The sequence below is a fragment of the Macrotis lagotis genome, chromosome 1 (assembly GCF_037893015.1).
Source record: "Macrotis lagotis isolate mMagLag1 chromosome 1, bilby.v1.9.chrom.fasta, whole genome shotgun sequence".
Classification (NCBI taxonomy): domain Eukaryota; kingdom Metazoa; phylum Chordata; class Mammalia; order Peramelemorphia; family Peramelidae; genus Macrotis; species Macrotis lagotis.
Genome location: NC_133658.1, coordinates 501306010 through 501325947, shown reverse-complemented (window position 1 = coordinate 501325947; position 19938 = coordinate 501306010). Strand labels below are relative to the sequence as shown.

General features: G+C 37.6%; 1 protein-coding gene across 1 annotated transcript; it reads left to right on the top strand.

The window, feature by feature from the left end:
* The first annotated feature begins 37 nt into the window (after positions 1-37).
* Positions 38-15669, top strand: PIGP (phosphatidylinositol glycan anchor biosynthesis class P). The gene is made up of 4 exons (XM_074213966.1): positions 38-182; positions 11573-11645; positions 11897-12015; positions 14369-15669. The coding sequence occupies exons 1-4, from the start codon at positions 101-103 to the stop codon at positions 14497-14499; spliced, it is 405 nt and encodes a 134-aa protein (XP_074070067.1). The 5' UTR covers positions 38-100; the 3' UTR covers positions 14500-15669.
* Positions 15670-19938: the final 4269 nt, after the last annotated feature.

The following is a 19938-nucleotide window of genomic DNA, read 5'->3' as shown; positions in this document are numbered from 1 at the left end:
CAAGCCCGGCCCCGGGGGGGGGGGGGGGGGGGGGGGGCAGTGAGTGGGCGCGGAGGAGCGCCGCCTGGTGCCCTCCCGCACGCGGGTGCCCCGAGCCGCCATGGTGGAGAACTCGCCATCGCCGCTGCCGGAAAGAGCCATCTACGGCTTCGTGCTCTTCCTGAGCTCCCAGTGCGGCTTCAGTAAGTATGGGCAGGCGGGAAGCGCCGGCGTCCCAGCGGGGGGATGCCGCCGGGCGGGGGCACCTGCAGTGCCGGAGCACCGGCCCTGGCGCAGGAGCCCCGGACTTCAAATCCGCCCTCGCTGGGGGGCCCTGGGCAAGCCACGTGACGCCATTGCCTTGCAAAAACGAAACAAAGCAATTCTCCCAGAACTGGTTGCCCAAAAGGACACAAAACGGGTCAATAATCTTTGTTCTAGAAAAAACTCCTCCTAGGCAAGAATTATTCCTTGGGGAAAAAGGGGGGAAACACTCACATCATTCTTTTCCTTTTACATTTGTTTGTTTTAATCTTTGCTTCCCTAATTGTTAACCCACAAAACAGCTGTCCAAGCTGGTATTCCCCAAGCTTATAGACTCACGGATGCAGGACCAAAGCGGGCCTCAGAGGCCATCTAGTTCACCTCTAGAGATAGAGAGACTGAGGCTGAGAAGAGCTAAGTGGCTTTCCCAACATCCTTCAGGTAAATAATCACCAGGACTCGAACCCAGTACTCTGACTGCAATCAGTTGTGTTTACCTTATCTCCAGCTTCCTTTAGGAAGCCCTCTTTTCACTGAAAGAGGAACATTTTCACTACTGGTGTGATCCCAGTGATTCTGAACTCCTTTCTTCCATCCTACCTCCTGATTCCTTATTCCCATCCTCCTCACCCCTTCTACCAACAAATTTCAACCAGATACCACTTAGTCCATCCATCCACTGTGCTCTCCGGAATACCTGCTCCACAGGCAATAAACTTCCCTTCATCCTAAATCTTTCACTCTGCCATTTCTTCAGTCTACTCAAACCTAGCTCCCCTAGCTGCAGCTTTACCCATTCTACTTGGCTCATTGGTTGAGGCAGGGGAATTGGCATACTCCATGCTCCTCATTAGACCTCCAGACCTCTGTTCTACCACTCAGTAACCTTTCCTTCTTTTAGGTTCATGTTGTTCATATCTACTTCCCAATCAAAATCCTGGAAGCAGTTGTCTACAGACTTACTCCCACCTTCCTTCAAGTTTAACTGGCTCCTAATTTTTTTCTCCTCCCTAACTCCTGCCCTTTAATGCCAGGAGACCAGCATATATAGTGACTCCCTCAAGTATCTTAACCACTAAGTCCCTCAAACTGTTTACTTCCCACAAGATACTCCACAGCCTCACCTCAAAGATAGTCATATCCTTGAACTTGCCATCACCCTTAAATATATTGCTCTGTATTTTAAACATTCTTTAAATTCTTATGTGATCATAATTGACATTTCATTTCTTCCTCTGTTTTCCCTTACAAAACCCTATTCTTCTTTCAAACTGTGATCTCCAATACCTGGACCCTGCATTTGTCTCCCAGACCATCTCCTCTCCCATTCTCTCCTCTTCTCTTTATCTTGTCTCCTCTTCTTTTGCATCCCTGCAACTTTATCCTATTACTGATTACTCCCAGCAAAGCCTTGGCCTTGGATCACTCTTATCATTTACTTCCTTTGCTGCTATACAAGTGCTGCCCAACAAAGATAGATAAAATCATATATACATTCTGATTAGGTCCACTAGCATTCATTCTGATTAAGTCCACTAGAAATTTATTACACAACCTCAGTTGGATCCTTACTGCTGCTAGCCAATCCTTCTATACCAATTTAAGAACTCAGTATCCCACTCTCCTTAGCAGCTCTTCTAAATTTTTTCATGTATTCTTAAACCTCCTAGTGATTCCCTCTCCCTCCACCTTCTCAGAGAATCTTGCCTCATATTTTCAGGAAAAAAATTAAGCCATTTGCTGTGAGCTCCCTAATTCTTCCCACTTCATTTCATATTACTCATATGCAATCTGGCATTATCTTCACTCCTGTTTCACATGATGAAATGACTTCACTCTTTTCCAAAGCTAACTGCTCTACTTGTCCAAGTGATCCCTTACTTCTTATCTGCTCCAGCAGATTTCTTCTTATGTCATCCTCACTGTATCACTTGTTTTCAAATTCTTGATGATTACTGACTCATTTCCTACTCCCTATGACTCCCATATCCTAGAAAAACCCTTCCTTGTTCCTTTCTACCTGCTGTCATCCTTTCATCTTCTTCTGCCCTTTGTAACCCACTGGTGAGTCAGCCTCCTTTCAGCCATCAAAGCCATCTTCCTAAAGTATAGATCCAACATGTCATCCCCTCCCACTCCATAAACTCCAGTGGCTCTGTATCACCTCAGGGATCAAATACAAAATCCTCTGTCTTATACAGTCTTTTTTAAAAACATTTAAAAAAATGTATTTATTTTTTAATTTTACAGTTTTCCCCCAATCTCATTTCCCTTCCCCCACCCCATACAGAAGGCAGTCAGACATTGTTTGCATGCTACATACGTTGATCCAGATTGAATGTGTTGAGAGAGAAATCATATCCTTAAGGAAAAAGTAAAGTATAAGAGACAGCAAAATTACATAATAAGATAACTTTTATTAAATTAAAGGTAATAATCTTTGGTCTTTGTTTAAACTCCACAAATCTTTTTCTGGATGTAGATGGTATTCTCCCCTGATTGTTGCACTGATGAAATGAGCAAGTCCATTAAGATTGATCATCAACCCAATGTTGCTGTTAGGGTGTGCAGTCTTCTTCTGGTTCTGCTCACCTCACTCAGCATCACTTCATGCAAATCCTCCTAGACTTCCATGAATTCCCATTTCTCCTGGTTTCTAATAGAACAATAGTGTTCCATGACATAGATATACCACAGTTTATTAAGCCATTCCCCAGTTGATGGACATTCACTCAATTTTCAATTCTTTGCCACCACAAACAGCTGCTATGAATATTTTTGTACAAGTGATGTTTAGACCCTGTAGGGGCACTGCTGAATCAAAGGGCATGCACACTTTTATTGTCTTTTGGGCATAATTCCAAATTGCTTTCCAGAAAGGTTGGATGAGTTCATTGCTCAACCAATAGTGTATTATTAGTATCCCAGATTTCCTACATCTCTTCCAACACTGATCATTGTCCTTCTGGTCATATTGGCCAATCTGGGAGGTATGAGGTGGTACCTCAGAGATGCTTTAATTTGAGGTTTTTGAATTTTATTGGCTTTTTCATAAAATCGACTCTTGATTTTAATTATTAGTGTAATAGTTTTCTTACGTTTGATTTTATTAATTTCTCCTTTAATTTTGAGATTTTGTAATGTGATATTCAATTGGGGGTTTTTATTTGTTCTTTCTCTAATTTTTAGTTGCATGTTTAGTTTGCTGAGGTCCTCTTTCTCTAATTTATTCATGTAAGCATTTAAAGATACAGTATATCCCCTGACAGCCACCTGGAGTGAATCCAATAGGTTTTGGTATGTTGTTTCATTATTGTCATTATCTAGGATGATATAATTAATTTTTTCTGTAATTCATTGTTTGATCCACTCATTCTTAAAAGGAGGTCATTTAGTTTCCAATTAGTTTTGGACCTATATCTCCCTGGCCCAATATTGCATATGATTTTTATTGCATTGTGATCTGAGAAAGATGTCTTCGATATTTCTGCTTTTCTGCAATTATTATGTTTTTATGCCCAAGTACATGGTCAATTTTTGTGTAAGTGCCAGGTACTGCTGAAAAAAAGGTATATTCTTTTCTATCTTCATTCAGTTTCCTCCATAATTCTATAATATCTATGTTTTCTAACAATCTATTTACCTCCTTAACTTCCTTCTTGTTTATTTTATGATTAGATATATCTAAATCTGAGAGTGGGAGCTTAAGGTCTCCCACTAGTAGAGTTTTGCTATCTAGATCTTCCTACAGCTCTTTCAACTTCTCCTCTAAGTATTTGGATGCTATACCATTGCGTCCATGCATATTTAGTATTGAAATTACTTTATTGTCTATGGTATCTTCTAGGAGGATATAGTTTCCTTCCTTATCTCTTTTAAAAACATCTATTTTTGCAGCTGCTTTATCTGAGATAAGGATTGCTTTTTTCACTACAGTTGAAGCAAAATATATTTTGTTCCAACCTTTTACCTTTGCTCTATATGTATCTCTTTGCTTCAGATGAGTTTCTTATAAGTAGCATATTGTGGGATTCTGGTTTTTAATCCTCTCTGTTGTTTGCTTACATTTTATGGGAGAGTTCTTTCCATTCACATTCAAAGTTATAATTACCAACTCTTCATTACCCTCCATGCTGTCTTTCCTCTGTATTTTTCCCCTTTTTTCACTTCATACATATTTTTCAGTATTTTGTTTCTGAATTCCACCACCTTCAGTGTGTTTTCCCCCTTGTATCCAACCTTCCCCTTTCTTTTCCCTTTCCCTTTGCCCCTTCTTCCTTCTGTTAGTTCCTCTTTTCCTCCCCTCCACCTTTCCCCTTTTAATATTTGAAAGGTAAAATATGGTTTTTTTTTGTTTTTTGTTTTAGGTTTTTGCAAGGCAAATGGGGTTAAGTGGCTTGCCCAAGGCCACACAGCTAGGTAATTATTAAATGTCTGAGACCGGATTTGAACCCAGGTACTCCTGACTCCAGGGCCGGTGCTTTATCCACTAGGCCACCTAGCTGCCCCTTAAAATACCTTTCTTAACCGAATGTGTGTATGTTAACTTTAGGCCAAATCTGATGAGAGTAAGATTCAGGCAGTTCTCACCTCCTCCCTTCTTCCCGTCTACTGCAGTAGGTCCTTTGTACCTCTTTATGTAACGTGAGTTACCTCATTCAATCTCCTCCATCCTCTTGTCTCTTTACTGTCTCCCCCTTTTAAGGATATATTGTTTTTAAATCATTCTATCAGAGTCACAGATAAGTCACGAATGTCCATTACTTCTGGCTAAGTATGTTCTCTCTAATAGAGTTGCAGTTCTCGAGAGTTATGAGAATCTTTCTCCCAGCATGGGATATAGCCAGTTTCATCTTAATGGATAGCAGATTTTTTTTCTTTAACCCTCACCTTTTTTTTTAACCTTTTCATGTGTCTCTTGAGTCTCTTGTTTGAAGTTCAAATTTTCTATTTAGCTCTGGTGTTTTCTTCAGGAAAAGTTGGAAGTCTCCTATTTTGTTAAATGACCATCTTTTCCCCTGTGGAAGAGAAGGTTCACATTTGCTAGATAGTGAATTCTTGGCTGCATTCCAAGCTCCCTGGCTCTTTGGAATATTGCATTCCAGGCCCTTTGATCTCTTAATATTAATGCAGCCAGGTCCTGTGTAATCCTTACTTTGGCTCCTTGGTATTTAAATTGTTTCATGATATCAAGGCAATTTTCTGTTGTTAAATTCTGTAATATTGCGTCCAGGATTTTTTTTTCCCCCTTCAATGTTTTCAGGGAGCCCAAGGATTCTTGGGTTGTCTCTCCTGGATCTATTCTTGAGGTCAGTGGTTTTGCCGATGAGGCATTTTATATTTTCTTCCAGTTTTTCGATTTTTTGGTTTTGTTTAACAGATTCTTGTTGTCTCATGAAATCATTAGTTTCCACAGACTCCATTCTTTTTTTTAGAGGAGTATTTTCTTTATATTTTGCAACTCCTTTTCCAGTTGGTCAATACTATTTTTGAAGGAGTTTTCCATTTGCCCAATTGAGATTTTGAGATAATTATTCTTTTTTGCATTTGCCCAATTGAGGTTTTGAGGGGATTATTTTTTTTTGCATTTGTCCAATTGTATTTTCCAAGGATTTGTTTTCTTGTTGCAAGGTGTTAATTTTCTTTTGAGTTTCTTTTCCCAGTTTTTTCTTTTTTTTTTTTTTAGGTTTTTTTTTTTTGTGCAAGGCAAATGGGGTTAAGTGGTTTGCCCGAGGCCACACAGCTAGGTAATTATTAAGTGTCTGAGGCCAGATATGAACTCAAGTAGTCCTGACTCCAGGGCCAGTGCTGTATCCACTGTGCCACCCAGCTGCCCCTATTCCCAGTTTTTTTCAATTGATTTTTAAACTCCTTTCTAATCTCTTCAAGGAAGTCTTTCTGGGCTGAAGATCAAATCATATTCTCCTCAGAAGTTTTAGATCTCTCTGAGTTAGGATCTTTTCTTCCAAGGTAGTTTTCTATAGACCCCCACCCTTTACACTGGCTTTTCTTCATTTTTCCAAGATTTTGTGTTGGGGGAGGGGTTGGCTCACAAAGGTTTGGTGTTGAATGTCCTAAAGGCTTTGCTCACTGGATTTAGTAACTCTAAGTGGGCTGGCCAGTAAGGGTTGCTGCTTACTTTCTCTAGAGTGTCTGTGACCTTGATTTGAGGCCCACTCCCTAGGCCTGGGCAGCAGGAAGGGTGGGGGGTACTGTTGTATACTGTTATCCTTGAACAATGTGGGCTGGGTCCTGGGTCAAGGTATTTAATCTCCCTATTCACCTGAGGGAGCTCTGCTGCCCACACCTGAACTGGGGGGTGGGGTGGCTGTTACTGTGTTTGTTTTGGAAAGAGGGCTTGACTGAAATGGAAGTAAGGAGCCCTTGGTCCTCCCAACAAGCAGAGCCCGGCAGACCAATGTCCAGTCGCACTCCACCATTCTCTGTGCTGAAATTAACCCTCTAGCCCTACTGGAGCTCCCCAGACCACCCAAAGCTTCCGTGGCTTATTTTAAGTTAGTCCTGAGTCTCACCTGAGTCTCTTACCCCATGTTGTCTCTCTGCTCTGTCTCCTGGCTCACCCAGGCTCCCCAGAGACAGACCTTGTTGGTAAATGATCTTCTCCTAGCTTCTTTTTCTGGGTTTTGTCGATTGTATTTTTGTTAAGAGGTTTATTTTATATTATTTCTGAGGGAAAACCAGGAGACCTTAGCACAGTGCTTGGCTTCTCTCTGCCATCTTGGCCAGAAGTGTTAAGTCTTTTATAGCCTACCCACTCCCCTTCTTCCAACTTCTCTACACTTCACTCCCAGCCACATAATTTTCCATCTAGTAACAGTGGCCCCATCTCTTTGTAAAGTCCCCTCCTCTGCTTTATCTGCTACCTTCCCTGGCTGCCTTTAAGTCCCAACTAAAATAAAGTCCTTCTGCATCTGAAGCCTTTCTTCTCTTAATTATTTTATATATCCTGTACATACCTTGTTTATATATGTATTTATTGGTTTATCGAGGGGAGGGACTCTCTTTTTCCGCCCCTCTTTGTATCACCAGTTTTCAGCATAATACCTAATACATACTAGGTGCTTAATAAATATTTGTTGATTGATTGTACCAAAGAGTCTCCACATCCCTAGTGAAAAATCAGACTGGTAGCATGATGTGGAAGTTGCTGCCACTTGGACTGGAATTGGCCTCTAATCTGTGGGTGGCCAGAGCTGCACAAAACTGACTAGAGATGGAGAGTCAGGACACAAACACAAGTTTAATTAATTTAAAACTGAGGGAAACGATGTTGTGGATGGAATTCCCACCTCCTAAAAGAGAGGGCTTAATGCTGCTGAGGCTAGGGATGTTTATGTACATGAAACCTGTTAGACCATAACACAGTCCTTCTGAAGTCTTGAGATAGTCCTCATAATTGGATAATGTAGGTATCACTGGCTCCTGTGGGAACAGTTTTAAATTGTTGTCTTTATACAATCAATCACATTATCTTTATCAACTATTCCCTAATTTTACTAATGGCCACCACTCTAGTTCAAATCCCAAAGTATTGCAATAGCACATTTCCCTTCTACACAACTGCCAAATTGATTTTATAAAAATACTCTGACCATTCCACTCTTGTACTCAATAAACTTTAATGGCACTTCTAATTGCTCTCTGAAATAAGCTCCCTGAAAGGATCATAATTACACTACAGGGTACAGAACCAGAGTTCTGTGATGGGAACTCTAAATTATTTTGACATTGCCTTGTGCTGGCACACATAGTAGCCTTGGGACATGCAGAGCAGAAGATGGCTTAGAGCCAGAGGAAGATCTGGATCCTCTTCTCACCGAAGACTGGAGTTCAGACTGTTGTAGCAGGAAGTTAGAATCTCCTCCAGAAGGGAGATGTCACTTTGGGGTAGATGGAAGTCATGTTGTCCAACCTCTTGTTGCCTCCCCTCAGGGGAAATACCCAGGTGAAGATGGAGGATCTTCCTACTCCATTATAGAGACTTCCTTAGGAAAGCTCCCTTCTGTGCCTGGAAAGTTAGATTCTATTTTCACAATAGTGTAAGAGTGAGGAAAACATATTAGGAAAGGCTGAAAGTTATAGTTATTATTTTAGGGACCTACATGGGACTATCCTCATATCCTTTTTTCTAAAGATAATCCTATAGCTCTTAAATATAACCAAAATTACATTCTTTTCTATGGTGTACCTGGCCTGTCATTGGTGATTTCTACCATTCTTGTAACATGAAGGAATATCTTATCTTTTTTTCTGATGGTGATTTTCCTTTATCAGTCTAATTTATATTCTTTTCCCTTGTCTCTACTTTTCCAGGCAACACAGATTAGTCCCTGGTTCTATCTTTGCATATAGTTTCTGAGTGCTCTTTCATCCAATTTAGCACCCATAGGGTCTTCACTCATCGAGTTCCATGGTATCATGATTAGGTAAATGTCCTCAAGATAATACTTATCTTGCCTCATCAGCTACATACTCAAATGATTTCACATAATCTTTACCTAATAAGTTCATCACTGGCCAGTATTCATTATGACACTCTTTATAAATCTTTGTAGGTCAGGCTAGCCATTGACTTTATCCTTTGGCTACTTAAAGCATGCTGACCAAGTCTGTGTCCTCAGAATAATACCCTTCTCACTATTAGTCTAGATAAGTGGTTATTCACCAGGATAAGATTTGGAATGGCAATTCCTCTCTTTGCTACTTCCTGTAGATTCAGTCAGTGCTTCTACCACTGTTTATCTAAGACTACAGAATACTTTAAATTTATGTACACACACTAATGTATACATTTTCACATGGATCTAGAATTTATACAATCAGTCACATTATCTTTATCAACTATTCCCTAATTTTACTAATGTGGCCATCACTCCAGTTCAAATCCCAGAGTATTGCAATAGCACCTACCTTTCCCCTCTACATAACTGCCAAATCGATTTTATAAAAATACCCTGACCATTCCAATCTTGTACTCAATAAACTTTAATGGCACCTCTAATTTTTTCTCTGAAATAAATTGCATCTACTTAGGTGGGGGGTTTTTTGTGGGGCAATGGGATTATATGACTTTGTCTGAGGCCAAATTTGAACTTGGGTCCTCCTGATTCCAAGACTGGTGCTCTATCCACTGGACCACCTAGCTGCCTCCTCATCTGATTAATTTTTTAATCACCTATTCACAATCTATCTTTCCATGCTTCTTATCCATCCATCCATCCATTCATTCCTTTCCTTCCTGTACCCTGCATTTTAGCCAAAGTGGTTCTTCTTGCTACTTCTCCCATTATACTCTATCTCCTGTACACCTTTGTGCTCTTGGCCTTCCACTTTACCACTGCATCTTAGAATCTTTTGTTTCCTTCAAAATTCTGCCCAAGAGACACTTCATAAAGGAACCCTTTTCTGGTCCAACTAGCTGCTAGTTTCCTCCTCCACAAAATATTTACATGCATTTATCATTTATTTATTTTCTGTTTGCTTAATATAGTTAAAAAACATTACAATGGACAATTATAAATAGTATATATATATGTAAATATATATATGTATATATACATGTCAGTGATTTGTAAAATTGTGATTGTTTGCTTGTGTTAGGGCAACTCCCAAAAATGTGTTTTTCAAACAGTTTAGCTGATAGTAATACATGTGTTTTAAACTATATTCATTTGTAGGAGAAAAGTTATTCTGGACAAACTTTATGCATAATTGAGTACAGAAAGTAATCTAGAAGATAGTGCTACTATATTACAGTATAAAGAAATTAAAAAACTCTTTAGTAATTTCCAGAATTATTATTGCCTTAAACATTTTTTGTTTTTATTCAGTCTCTTTTGTTATACTAATGTTAGATCTACTAGTAATTAGAGTTCTGAAAAATTATAGTAATTGTATTTTCTATTTTTTGAAATAGAATAAATTTCCTCATCTTCCTATTTAAGTCAAATCTTTCAGATCTAGTCTTACATTCATTTACCTAGTTGTATCAATTTCAACCCTCACCAGTGTTCTTCTACAAATTTTGCTGGTTTTCTTTCCCCTCTTGTCACTATAAAGCTGAACATCAAGTAATTGGTTCATCATTAAGTAGATACTTATTTTAGAAAGAGAAAGATGATGTGGGTTTTTAAAAAAAATTATTTATTTAAATTAATGAGATTAAGTGATTTGCCCAAAGTCACACAGCTAGGCAATTATTAAGTGTCTGATGCTGAATTTGAACTCAGGTACTTCTGACTCCAAGGCCAGTTCTCTATCCATTACACCGTGTAGTCGCCTAGCAGCAAAGAGAGGGGTTTTAATTTAACTGGAGAATAGAATTTTATTGTTGTTGTGTCATTTCAGCCTTGTCTTTGCTTCTGGCAAAGATGCTGGATTAGTTTGCCATTTCCTTCTCCAGCTCATTTTGTAGATGAGGAAACTGAAGCAAACAGTGTTAAGTGATTTCTCCAGGGTCACACAGCGAAAAATTGTCAGTACAGACACATTTGAATTCATAAAAATGATTCTTCCTGACTCTTAGACAGGCACACTATTCACTATACCTCTTAGCTATCCTTTAGTGAACTTTTCAAACTTTTCAAAGTTTTGAAGTATTTTTTTTCCAAGTGGCTCATATGGAATAAGCCTCAGAAACTTATTGGAACCTCGTCACTTTCTACAATACTTCATAAGCATTCGTTTATGCAAAAAACACTTATTACATGTTCAAAGTGTTGTATAGTTGGCTATGAACCCCATCATACACCATTAATTTAGGTCAAATCCCTCAAAGATAAAAAACTTCCATAGGCATGTTGCTAAAATTTAGTCTTCCTCTTTATTGTAGCAGATGTCTACCTTTTATAAGTCATGTGGGTTATACCAAGATGAATGATATAAATTTCCTAAAGCCATTAAACTAGTGAGGAAAATACTTATGCTTAAATAACTATACTTCAAGGCCTTTTGATAAAAGTACCATGAAGACAATGGACCACCCAATACAAAGTATTGCTCCTTTCATGTAAGAGTTCAAAAGATGGCAAGATTATTTTTTTTAAGGTTTTTGCAAGGCAAATGGAGTTAAGTGGCTTGCCCAAGGCCACACAGCTAGGTAATTATTAAGTGTGTGAGGCTGAATTTGAACTCAGGTACTCCTGACTCCAGGGCTGGTGCTCTATCCACTGTTCCACCTGGCTGCCCTGGCAAGATTATTTTTTACTATCATGATAAAAGAAGACTTCTTGGTTAAGGTCTTGAGCAAGACTTTAAAGAATAGAATATGAGTTTTATTTATTGGTATTTCTGATTTTTTTTTGTACAGTACTCTATCTTGTGTGGGCATTTATTCCCGAGACCTGGTTAAACTCCATAGGACTAACATACTGGCCTCAAAAGTAAGTTGCAAATATACCTTTAGTAAAACTAAAGTTCATTTTACTGTCATCTTAAGGGATTACATATTTTCTTTAAAAATCCAAACACTAGCTATTTCTTTTTAATGCCTCTCTAGTAATAGTAAATAATAGTAAAGCATGAACATTTTACCCAGATGACTTCAGAGCCAGGGGTCAACAGAGGTGGCTTTTGGGACTATGAGAATCAAAACTTTTAAGAATATTATTGACTTTAATATTATGTTTTACAGGTACTGGGCAGTGGCTTTGCCAGTCTACCTCTTGATTACCTTAGTAATTACTTACATATTGATATTTGGAATTAATATGGTGAATACTTCTCCACTGGATTCTATTCATACAGTCACAGGTAAATTTGCATATTGATTGGTTCAGATCATTTTTTTAAAGTTTAACAAAAACTGGAAAATATTAAAATAATAAGGCACCTAGGTACTTGAGACCTGGACTTGGAGTCAGGAAGACCTGAATTGAAATCTTTCCTTTGAGGTTAATTTAGCTATGTGACTGAACAAATCTTTCAATCTCTTTCAGGTTCATTTTCTTCATCTGTAAAATGGAGATAATAATACACCTACCTCACAAGGTTGTTGTGAGGATCAAATGAGATACAGTACTTACAACATCTTAAATTAACATATAAAATGGTGGCTATTATTATAGCTTGACTTCAATATAAGCAACTATATTTTTGAAGGTGATTGATTTCTTATATTCTGATATTACAGTCAAATTTTTTATAATTTTGCTCTTATAACAACTTTCATTCGAATAGCTTTGTGTAGTTTACAATGAGTTTTCTCATCATCTTGAATAATAATAATAATAATAATAACCCTATAGAGGAAATAGGACACATTTTATTATCCCTCTATTCTAGATGAGCAAACTGAGACTAAAAGATGTTATATTATTAACACACAGCCTCAGACTTGATGGGAACCTCAGAGGGCATTCTGTCTAAACCATACTTGAACAAGAATCCCCATTACAAAATACCCAAGTGGTTATTCAACCAAGAATTTCAATAGAGCTCTCATTGCTTCTGAAGGAAGCCCATTCTGCTTTAATTTTTTAATAAATTTTTCTTAAGATCAACATTTTGCAACTTCAAGTTATTATTCCTGTTCCTGGGGACTAATCTCTTTTTATGATAGTCCTTCAGTAGTTATAATAGAAAATCTCAAACTTGGGCCGATTGATTATAATTCTAGTGTTCTTTCTACTTATACCACACTAAAACTAAAAAATAGTTTTATCCACATTTAGGAATTTGAGTGGAAGAAATAGGTTTTATACTTTCATTTGGAGAGTATTGATTGGTTATCATTCTTTCTTATGAGAACATATTTTGGTTGTAGTTTCTAATCAGTTCTGACTCTCTGTTGACCCCATTTGTGCTTTTCTTGGCAAAGATACTGGAGGAAACTAAGACAAATATATTTAAGTGAATTGCCTAGAGTCACCAGCTAGTAAGTTTCTGTGAGGCTGGATTTGAACTTACAAAAATATCAACTTTTGTTTTTGATGTGTTTGAATTTTAGTTGTAAAATATCTTCCATGACAACCTTCCACAGCATGCTCCCTATGCCCCCTAACTTTAATGGCTATAAGATAAAATTAGTTATAAAGATTTGTATAAATAATAGTAACATAAAATCATCAATTAGGGGCCATTAACTTCAGTAAGTATGGCACTTAGATGTAGTTCTATTCTTATGAGAAGTATACTTTTCATGTGGGGAAAAAGCTGACTTTAAAAAAAAATCATTCACACATTTCTGGCAAAATGTTAATTTCTCAACATGTAAGTGGAAGAATAGATGTAGGTTTACTTCCTTTCAAATGTTTTTTTTCATGTTTTAGATTTGTTTAAATATAATTTTAAAGCCTTTATTGCTAAGTATGGGAAATAAAATATTTATTATTATCTTAATGATTTGCAGTGAGATAAATTGTTTTCCTTTTGTCTTTTGAGCTATATTGTTGGTCTTGATTAATATTAAGAGATTATGACTGGGGCAGCTAGGTGGTACAGTAGCTAGAACATTGACTGACCCTGGAGTCAAGAGGACCTGAGTTCAAAACTGGCTTCAGGCACTTAAGCTACCTAGCTGTCTGACCTTGGTTCTGCAGTCACTTAACCCCATTGCCTTGCAAAAACCAAAAAGAGGGAGGGAGGGAGGGAGGGAGGGAGGGAGAGAGAGAGAGAGAGAGAGAGAGAGAGAAGACTATGACTTAGATCACCAATTCTCAACCTTTTCAAAATATAAGAACTTTTCATTTCAGATAATATTTTCATATCACTTTAAGGTGGGAATTGTATTGTTAATATATATTAACTGGAAAAATTCATGAGAAAAAGTAAATTGATAATGGTTCTAAATTAATTTGTATTTTGTTATAATAGCTTCTACATACATTTGAAAAAAAGAAAAAATGCATGACATTTATCCAATCTACATAGTTTATGCTTGCTTATTTATTTCATTGAGTCATATTCCATTGAGCTGATGCAAAATAAAGACCAAAATGACAATCCTTGGTCCATACCTTCATTGTTGGAATTCTTTTAATAATGCTGCTGTCCTCTAGAGGTCTCTAATTTACAGATACTGATTGAATAAGATCATTAGATTTAAGCAATGCTTTTTTTCTTTTATTTCTTTCTATTTATTTATTTGTTTGTTTGTTTTTTGCAGATAACTATGCCAAAAATCAGCCACAGAAGAAATCTCAAGAAAAAGCTGTCCCAGCCTTAAAGGACATACCTATTAGTGAAGTAAACCAGATGTTCTTTATTGCTGCCAGAGGACTATATACTAAAAGCTGAATCCTAGAGAGAACATTGTAATCACAAACATTCATTTAAGAATTTTTAAAATAGGATTATTTTTAACTAATGATTTTTCTATCTCCCCCAAATACCTTGTGTTCATTGAGAAGGGAAAAGATTTATATTGATTATATGGAGACCTGACCTTGGAGCCAGCAAAACATTGATTCAAATCTCCCTTCTGAGACCCTAAATTGTAAGATGTTGGGCAAACCACTTCTCAATGTTCTTTTTAACTCTCTAAAACTCTATGTCACAGAGAAGATGCAGAGACAGGGACTTCCCTATATTAGTTTAATAATGGATCTAGTCCCTATCTTGATCAGATTTTTTAGGAAAAAATTCCAAATATCAGTTGATGAATGGAAGAAATAAAATATTATGTGTCATATGTACTAGCAAAGAAGTTCTAATTAAAAATCTGTCTAATTAAACACTATACTTAATGAACAAGAGTTAGCCTCTTTTTCACTTGCTTTTAGTGAGTTAAGTATTCAAAGTACTTGCCACAGAAAAGATTGCATCTGATTCAGTTCAACAAATAATTAGTACATAACATTTGCAAGACATCCTAGATCCTGGGAATATGAAAACAAAAACAAAAGCTACCCTCAAGGAGTTTACATTCTATTGAGAAGATAGGACATATATACATATAAATATAGATAATATCTGAAAAGGAAGAGGGTACTAATAAATTGGGGGAGAGGAGATTAAAAATGTTTCCCATAGGAGGGGACTTACCCATAGCCCTTTAGGAAGTTAAGAATTTAAAGGTGAAGGAGAACATCCCTTGCATGAGGATAACTGATACAAAGACATAGTGAGTGATAGGATTTGGAATTCTGCAAATAGCAAACAAGTAGTAAAACTGAATGACTGACTGAATCAAAAAACAGAAGAAAGGGAATAATATGAAATAAATTTGATAAATAGATGGCGTTAATTGCCTGGCTAACAAGTTTATATATTATCCTAGATTCATCATGAACCACTGAAGGTCCTTAAGGGGAATAAGAGACTAGTCCCTTAGGTAGATAAATGTGACATATAAGTGGAGGCTATATTGGAGAAAGGAGAGAATGACAGCTAAGAGTACATTTAGGAAGCTTTTAAAATGGTACAAGTGAGAATAAAGAATATTTTACACACAAATTAGTTTTCTTTTTTTGGTTTGTTCTCTCAATTAACAGGACAATTCTAATTCATACCAAAGTGACAAAATCTTTCAAGTAGAAAGCAAGATAAAGTCCTTCCATGATACTGATGTAGTGGAGATACTGATTTCAAAAGCCAATGGAGAGTTTAAGTAACATGTTCAAATACCCTTGTGTCTATAGGAAGACTCCTAAAAAGCCTCAAGGAAAAACACAATATAATCCCTAGGACCCAGATATGTAATTAGTAATCTGGTATATTCTTTTATCAAAATATATAGTGGATGGGGTACCAGGTTTACTTTCACTTGTTTTCTGTTACTCTTAATATTATTAGCATTTAATTTGTATTGTTTCTTATTGGTAGAATAATTAAAGTAAGGATATGCTTTAGAGACCAAGATAATTAAATTCAACACAGTTTTTCTATCACACTAATAGCCAGTAGACTGTTCCATTTCCTATTATTAACCTAGTAGAATACTAAATTCTAGAATACTAAAATTCCATGAGGAAAAAATGACAAACTCTTTAAAGAGGAACCAAATATGGAATATTAAATCCATTTATTTCTTTGAATATAATTTGTGGTCTACAAAGCTCCATGTACTTTGATAGAATAGCTCCATTTCTGATTTAACACATACATTCAACTAAGAAAAAAATTTTTTTGGCAAGGCATTGGGGTTTTGTGACTTATCCAAGGTCACACAGCTAGGTAATTATTAATTGTCTGAGGATGGATTTGAACTCGGGTCCTCCTAACTCCAGGGCCAGTGCTCTGTCTACCGTGCCACCTAGCTGCCTCTCAACTAGGAAATTTTAAAAATTCAGTACAGTTCTAGGACGGTGATCAAATTGCAAATGGAAAATTAGGTTTCATATTTGGTTTATGCTTATTAGAAGATTATTGAAAACTTTATGTGATAAAATAAAATCATTATATGCCACATTCCATTGATATAATACAATATATCAGTAAACATTAAGTGCCTATTTTCTGCCAGGCAATTACAGTATGCTAAGCACTTGTAATATGAGAAAAAGTGAAAAGACAATCCCTTGCCTTAAAGAAGTTCCATTCTGATGTGAGAAAACTATGCAAACTACTAGGCAATAACAAGCTATGTTCGGAGGGCAGTTGATGACATAGTTGAATAGAGCACTGGCCTTGGAGGAAGGAGGACCCGAGTTCAAATGTAGCCTCAGACATTTGCTATTTTTGTGTGACCCTGGGCAAGTCACTTAATCCCAAATGCCCAGTCAAACCTACCCCTACAGAAACAAAACAAGGAAATAATCAACAGAGGAAAATCACTTCCTTTAGAAAGTGGATTTCAGCAGGGACATAAATGAAGCCAAGGAAACCAGGAGGTGGAGATAAAGAGGGAGAACATTATAGCCATGGGGGACAGCCATTGAAAATGACTTTGAAAAGTAGAGTGTCTTATCAAGGAGGTCAAGATCACAAGAATGAAGAGTGGAGGTGAAAAGAGGTATATGAAAAGTATAACTGGAAAGGTGGGGTGAGGATAAATTATGAAAGACTTTGAATGCCAAGCAGGAATTGATCTGGAAGTGGTAAGGAGCTACTGGACTTGACTAAGTAGGGGAGTTTGGGGAATGGTATATGATATGGTCACACCTGCACTTTTTAACCTAAAATTAAGAACCTTAAAAAGTAGAATTAAAATAACATAACAGTGATATAAAACAGATGAGACATAGACATGAAGTTTTATTCTCTAGGAGACCATCTAAGATCTCCCCAAGCTGAGGGAGATCGGAAAATTTATACAGCTACAAAGTCAGGGGGGACAATATACATGACAAAAGTAGACAAAATCTTAAACTTACCTGGAGATCATTCTATTATTTGATCTTAGAGAACCATTCTTCTACAATGCTATTTTCCTTGAGGGAGGCAACATTTTTTTTGAGTTTAAGTGCTAGGACTGCAGGGTGAATGCTTGTTTTTAAAGTCTAAAGGAGGACCCAATTCTTTCTAGGTTTAAGGAGGGCTGGACAAGTTTTTCCTTTCAAATTATAGAGGGGTTAAAGAGGGCAGGACAAGTCTTCCTTTCAAAGTCTGAGGACACCTTCCATTCCTCAAAATAGCTAAGAAACATCAACTCTTGACCAGAAATAATTATAATAGTTATAAAATAGTTTGACCAGAAATAGTTATAAAAACTTGTAGCAGTTACTACACTTTGTCAGCTTTAAGAAAAGAGCTTTGCAACTGAATGGACCTTGGACCAGAGCGGGAACAGACGTGTAGCAAGCAGAACAATCAACAGCCATTGCAGTAATCCAGATGTGAGAAAATGAAGGTCTGCACCAGGATGGTAGCAATAGCAAAGGAGAAAAAGAAATATTTAATATGAAAGATAATACAAAGGGAAAACTGACAGACTTTACAACAGATTGAATATGGAGCTGAGAAATAATGAGATATTGAGGATGCAGAGAATTATGAATATAGGAAATTTAAAATTAGAAAAAAATTCTGTAATTTTTTATGCTGTTACATTCTGTTAAAGTGTGGAAGGCCATTTGCTCCTGAGATGTAAACTGGCCCCTGTAGTTTCACTGTTAAATATAAAATTTGTAGACTCTTCTCATTCTCCCCTTCACCCAGCTTCCATTTCCAGTTTCCTGACCTAGCCCATTGTAGTCCCTGATTTGTTTCTTGGGTTCGGCTCTGCCCCTCAAAGAATCATGGCTCAGACTCAGGAATGCAGGTTTTGGAAAGAAAATAGAGATTTATTAAAGAAAGTTACAGAATATTCAGAAAGGAATAGAAAGTTAGAAAGAGTTTAAAGAGAAGACCACATGTATTGATGATTGAATTGGCCAGGCCAGCTGGCCAGGGTTCAGCAGGAGACTGGATGGTCAAAAGGGACCAGCCCCTTCCCCAGGATCTCCTTAAATTCTCTACCAGAGTCCATGGGAGGGGGTGGTGACCTGGGAATGACCAAGTCCCTCACTGGAGATTTTGTCTTTTGAGGAGGGATCTCTTTTGAGTGGTCTTCCTGTGCTCCCTGGCTGCCCCACCAAAAAAAAAAAATACAATCCAAATAAGGTAGAAGGTCAGATCCTCAGGTGTGGAAGGACAAAGGAAGATTCCCTTTACAATGCAAACAAAAGATTTACAAAGTTTATCTCCAACTGATCTCTTCACTCCCATGCCCACTTTTCTCTGCATCATATTCCCCTTTCAAATTATTAAGGACCCTAGGGAATTGGGATGAAGGTCCATCTTCTGGAACTTCTTCAAAGCTGAAAAGGGGTGTAGCAGTCTCCCTACCTAACCTAACCTATTAGGGGCCCATTTAGACAGGGAATATTCTGCAGATGAAACTCGATTCAAGTGGCATCCAAGGGGTGTGGGCAATCAGGATCAGAAAGAGACTGATGTTCGGCTGAGGTCACTAGCTGTAGGTCTGTCTGTTGCTTGAATCCCAGAGGAGACAAATTTGATGAGTTTAAGGAGGCAAGGGCCAAAAAGAAGCAGAACAATTATTATAAGTGGAACAATGAAGGGACTCAGCAAGGAGAGTAAGCAGGAGCCCCAAGAAGATCCAGAGGAAGAGGTGCTCAAGGTGGAATGGAGATCTTGCATCCAAGATGTCTCTTGCAGTATTTTCTTGGTATGGAGTTCCAGTTATGAAGAATCTGACTTAACCCTAAGCCCAGAGATATAGGAGCGAAAAGACAAAAGATAATTAATAACATAATGTGTTTGATTTAAGGACAGTGAGGATGAGAATAAGAGTATGCTCAGTTATATTGAGTGCAAAGTATCCACAGACATTTATCTCCAAGGTTCCTCAGGATGTCTTCCTAAACAGGTACTTCAAGTCTTCCAGTAGCTCACAAGAGTATGTGCTATCACCTGGAGGAGAAGCTAGGGGAGGGACAGGTTTAATCCTAGAAAGGTGAGTCCAACTAGGGAAACCTTCCAATTTACTGCTGTTGGGGTAGAGAGAATAACTAGATATGGTCCCGTCCATTTCACCCCAGCAGAACTGTTTCCTGAGCCTTCCAGGACTTTAAATATATCATATCCCCTGGATTTACAGGAGAGACTTCCCTAGAGCCATTATCTTTAGCTTTGGGCAGATGCTTGTTAGCATACTCAGAGAGCTGTTCTAATTGCCTAGTAACTGTGTAACTAGGGTATTGCTGAGTCCACAAGAATATCTGCTGTCAGGAATGGTCTGTCATATAACAGCTCAAAAGGGCTTAAGCTTAATGTTAGAGCAATACAAACTCT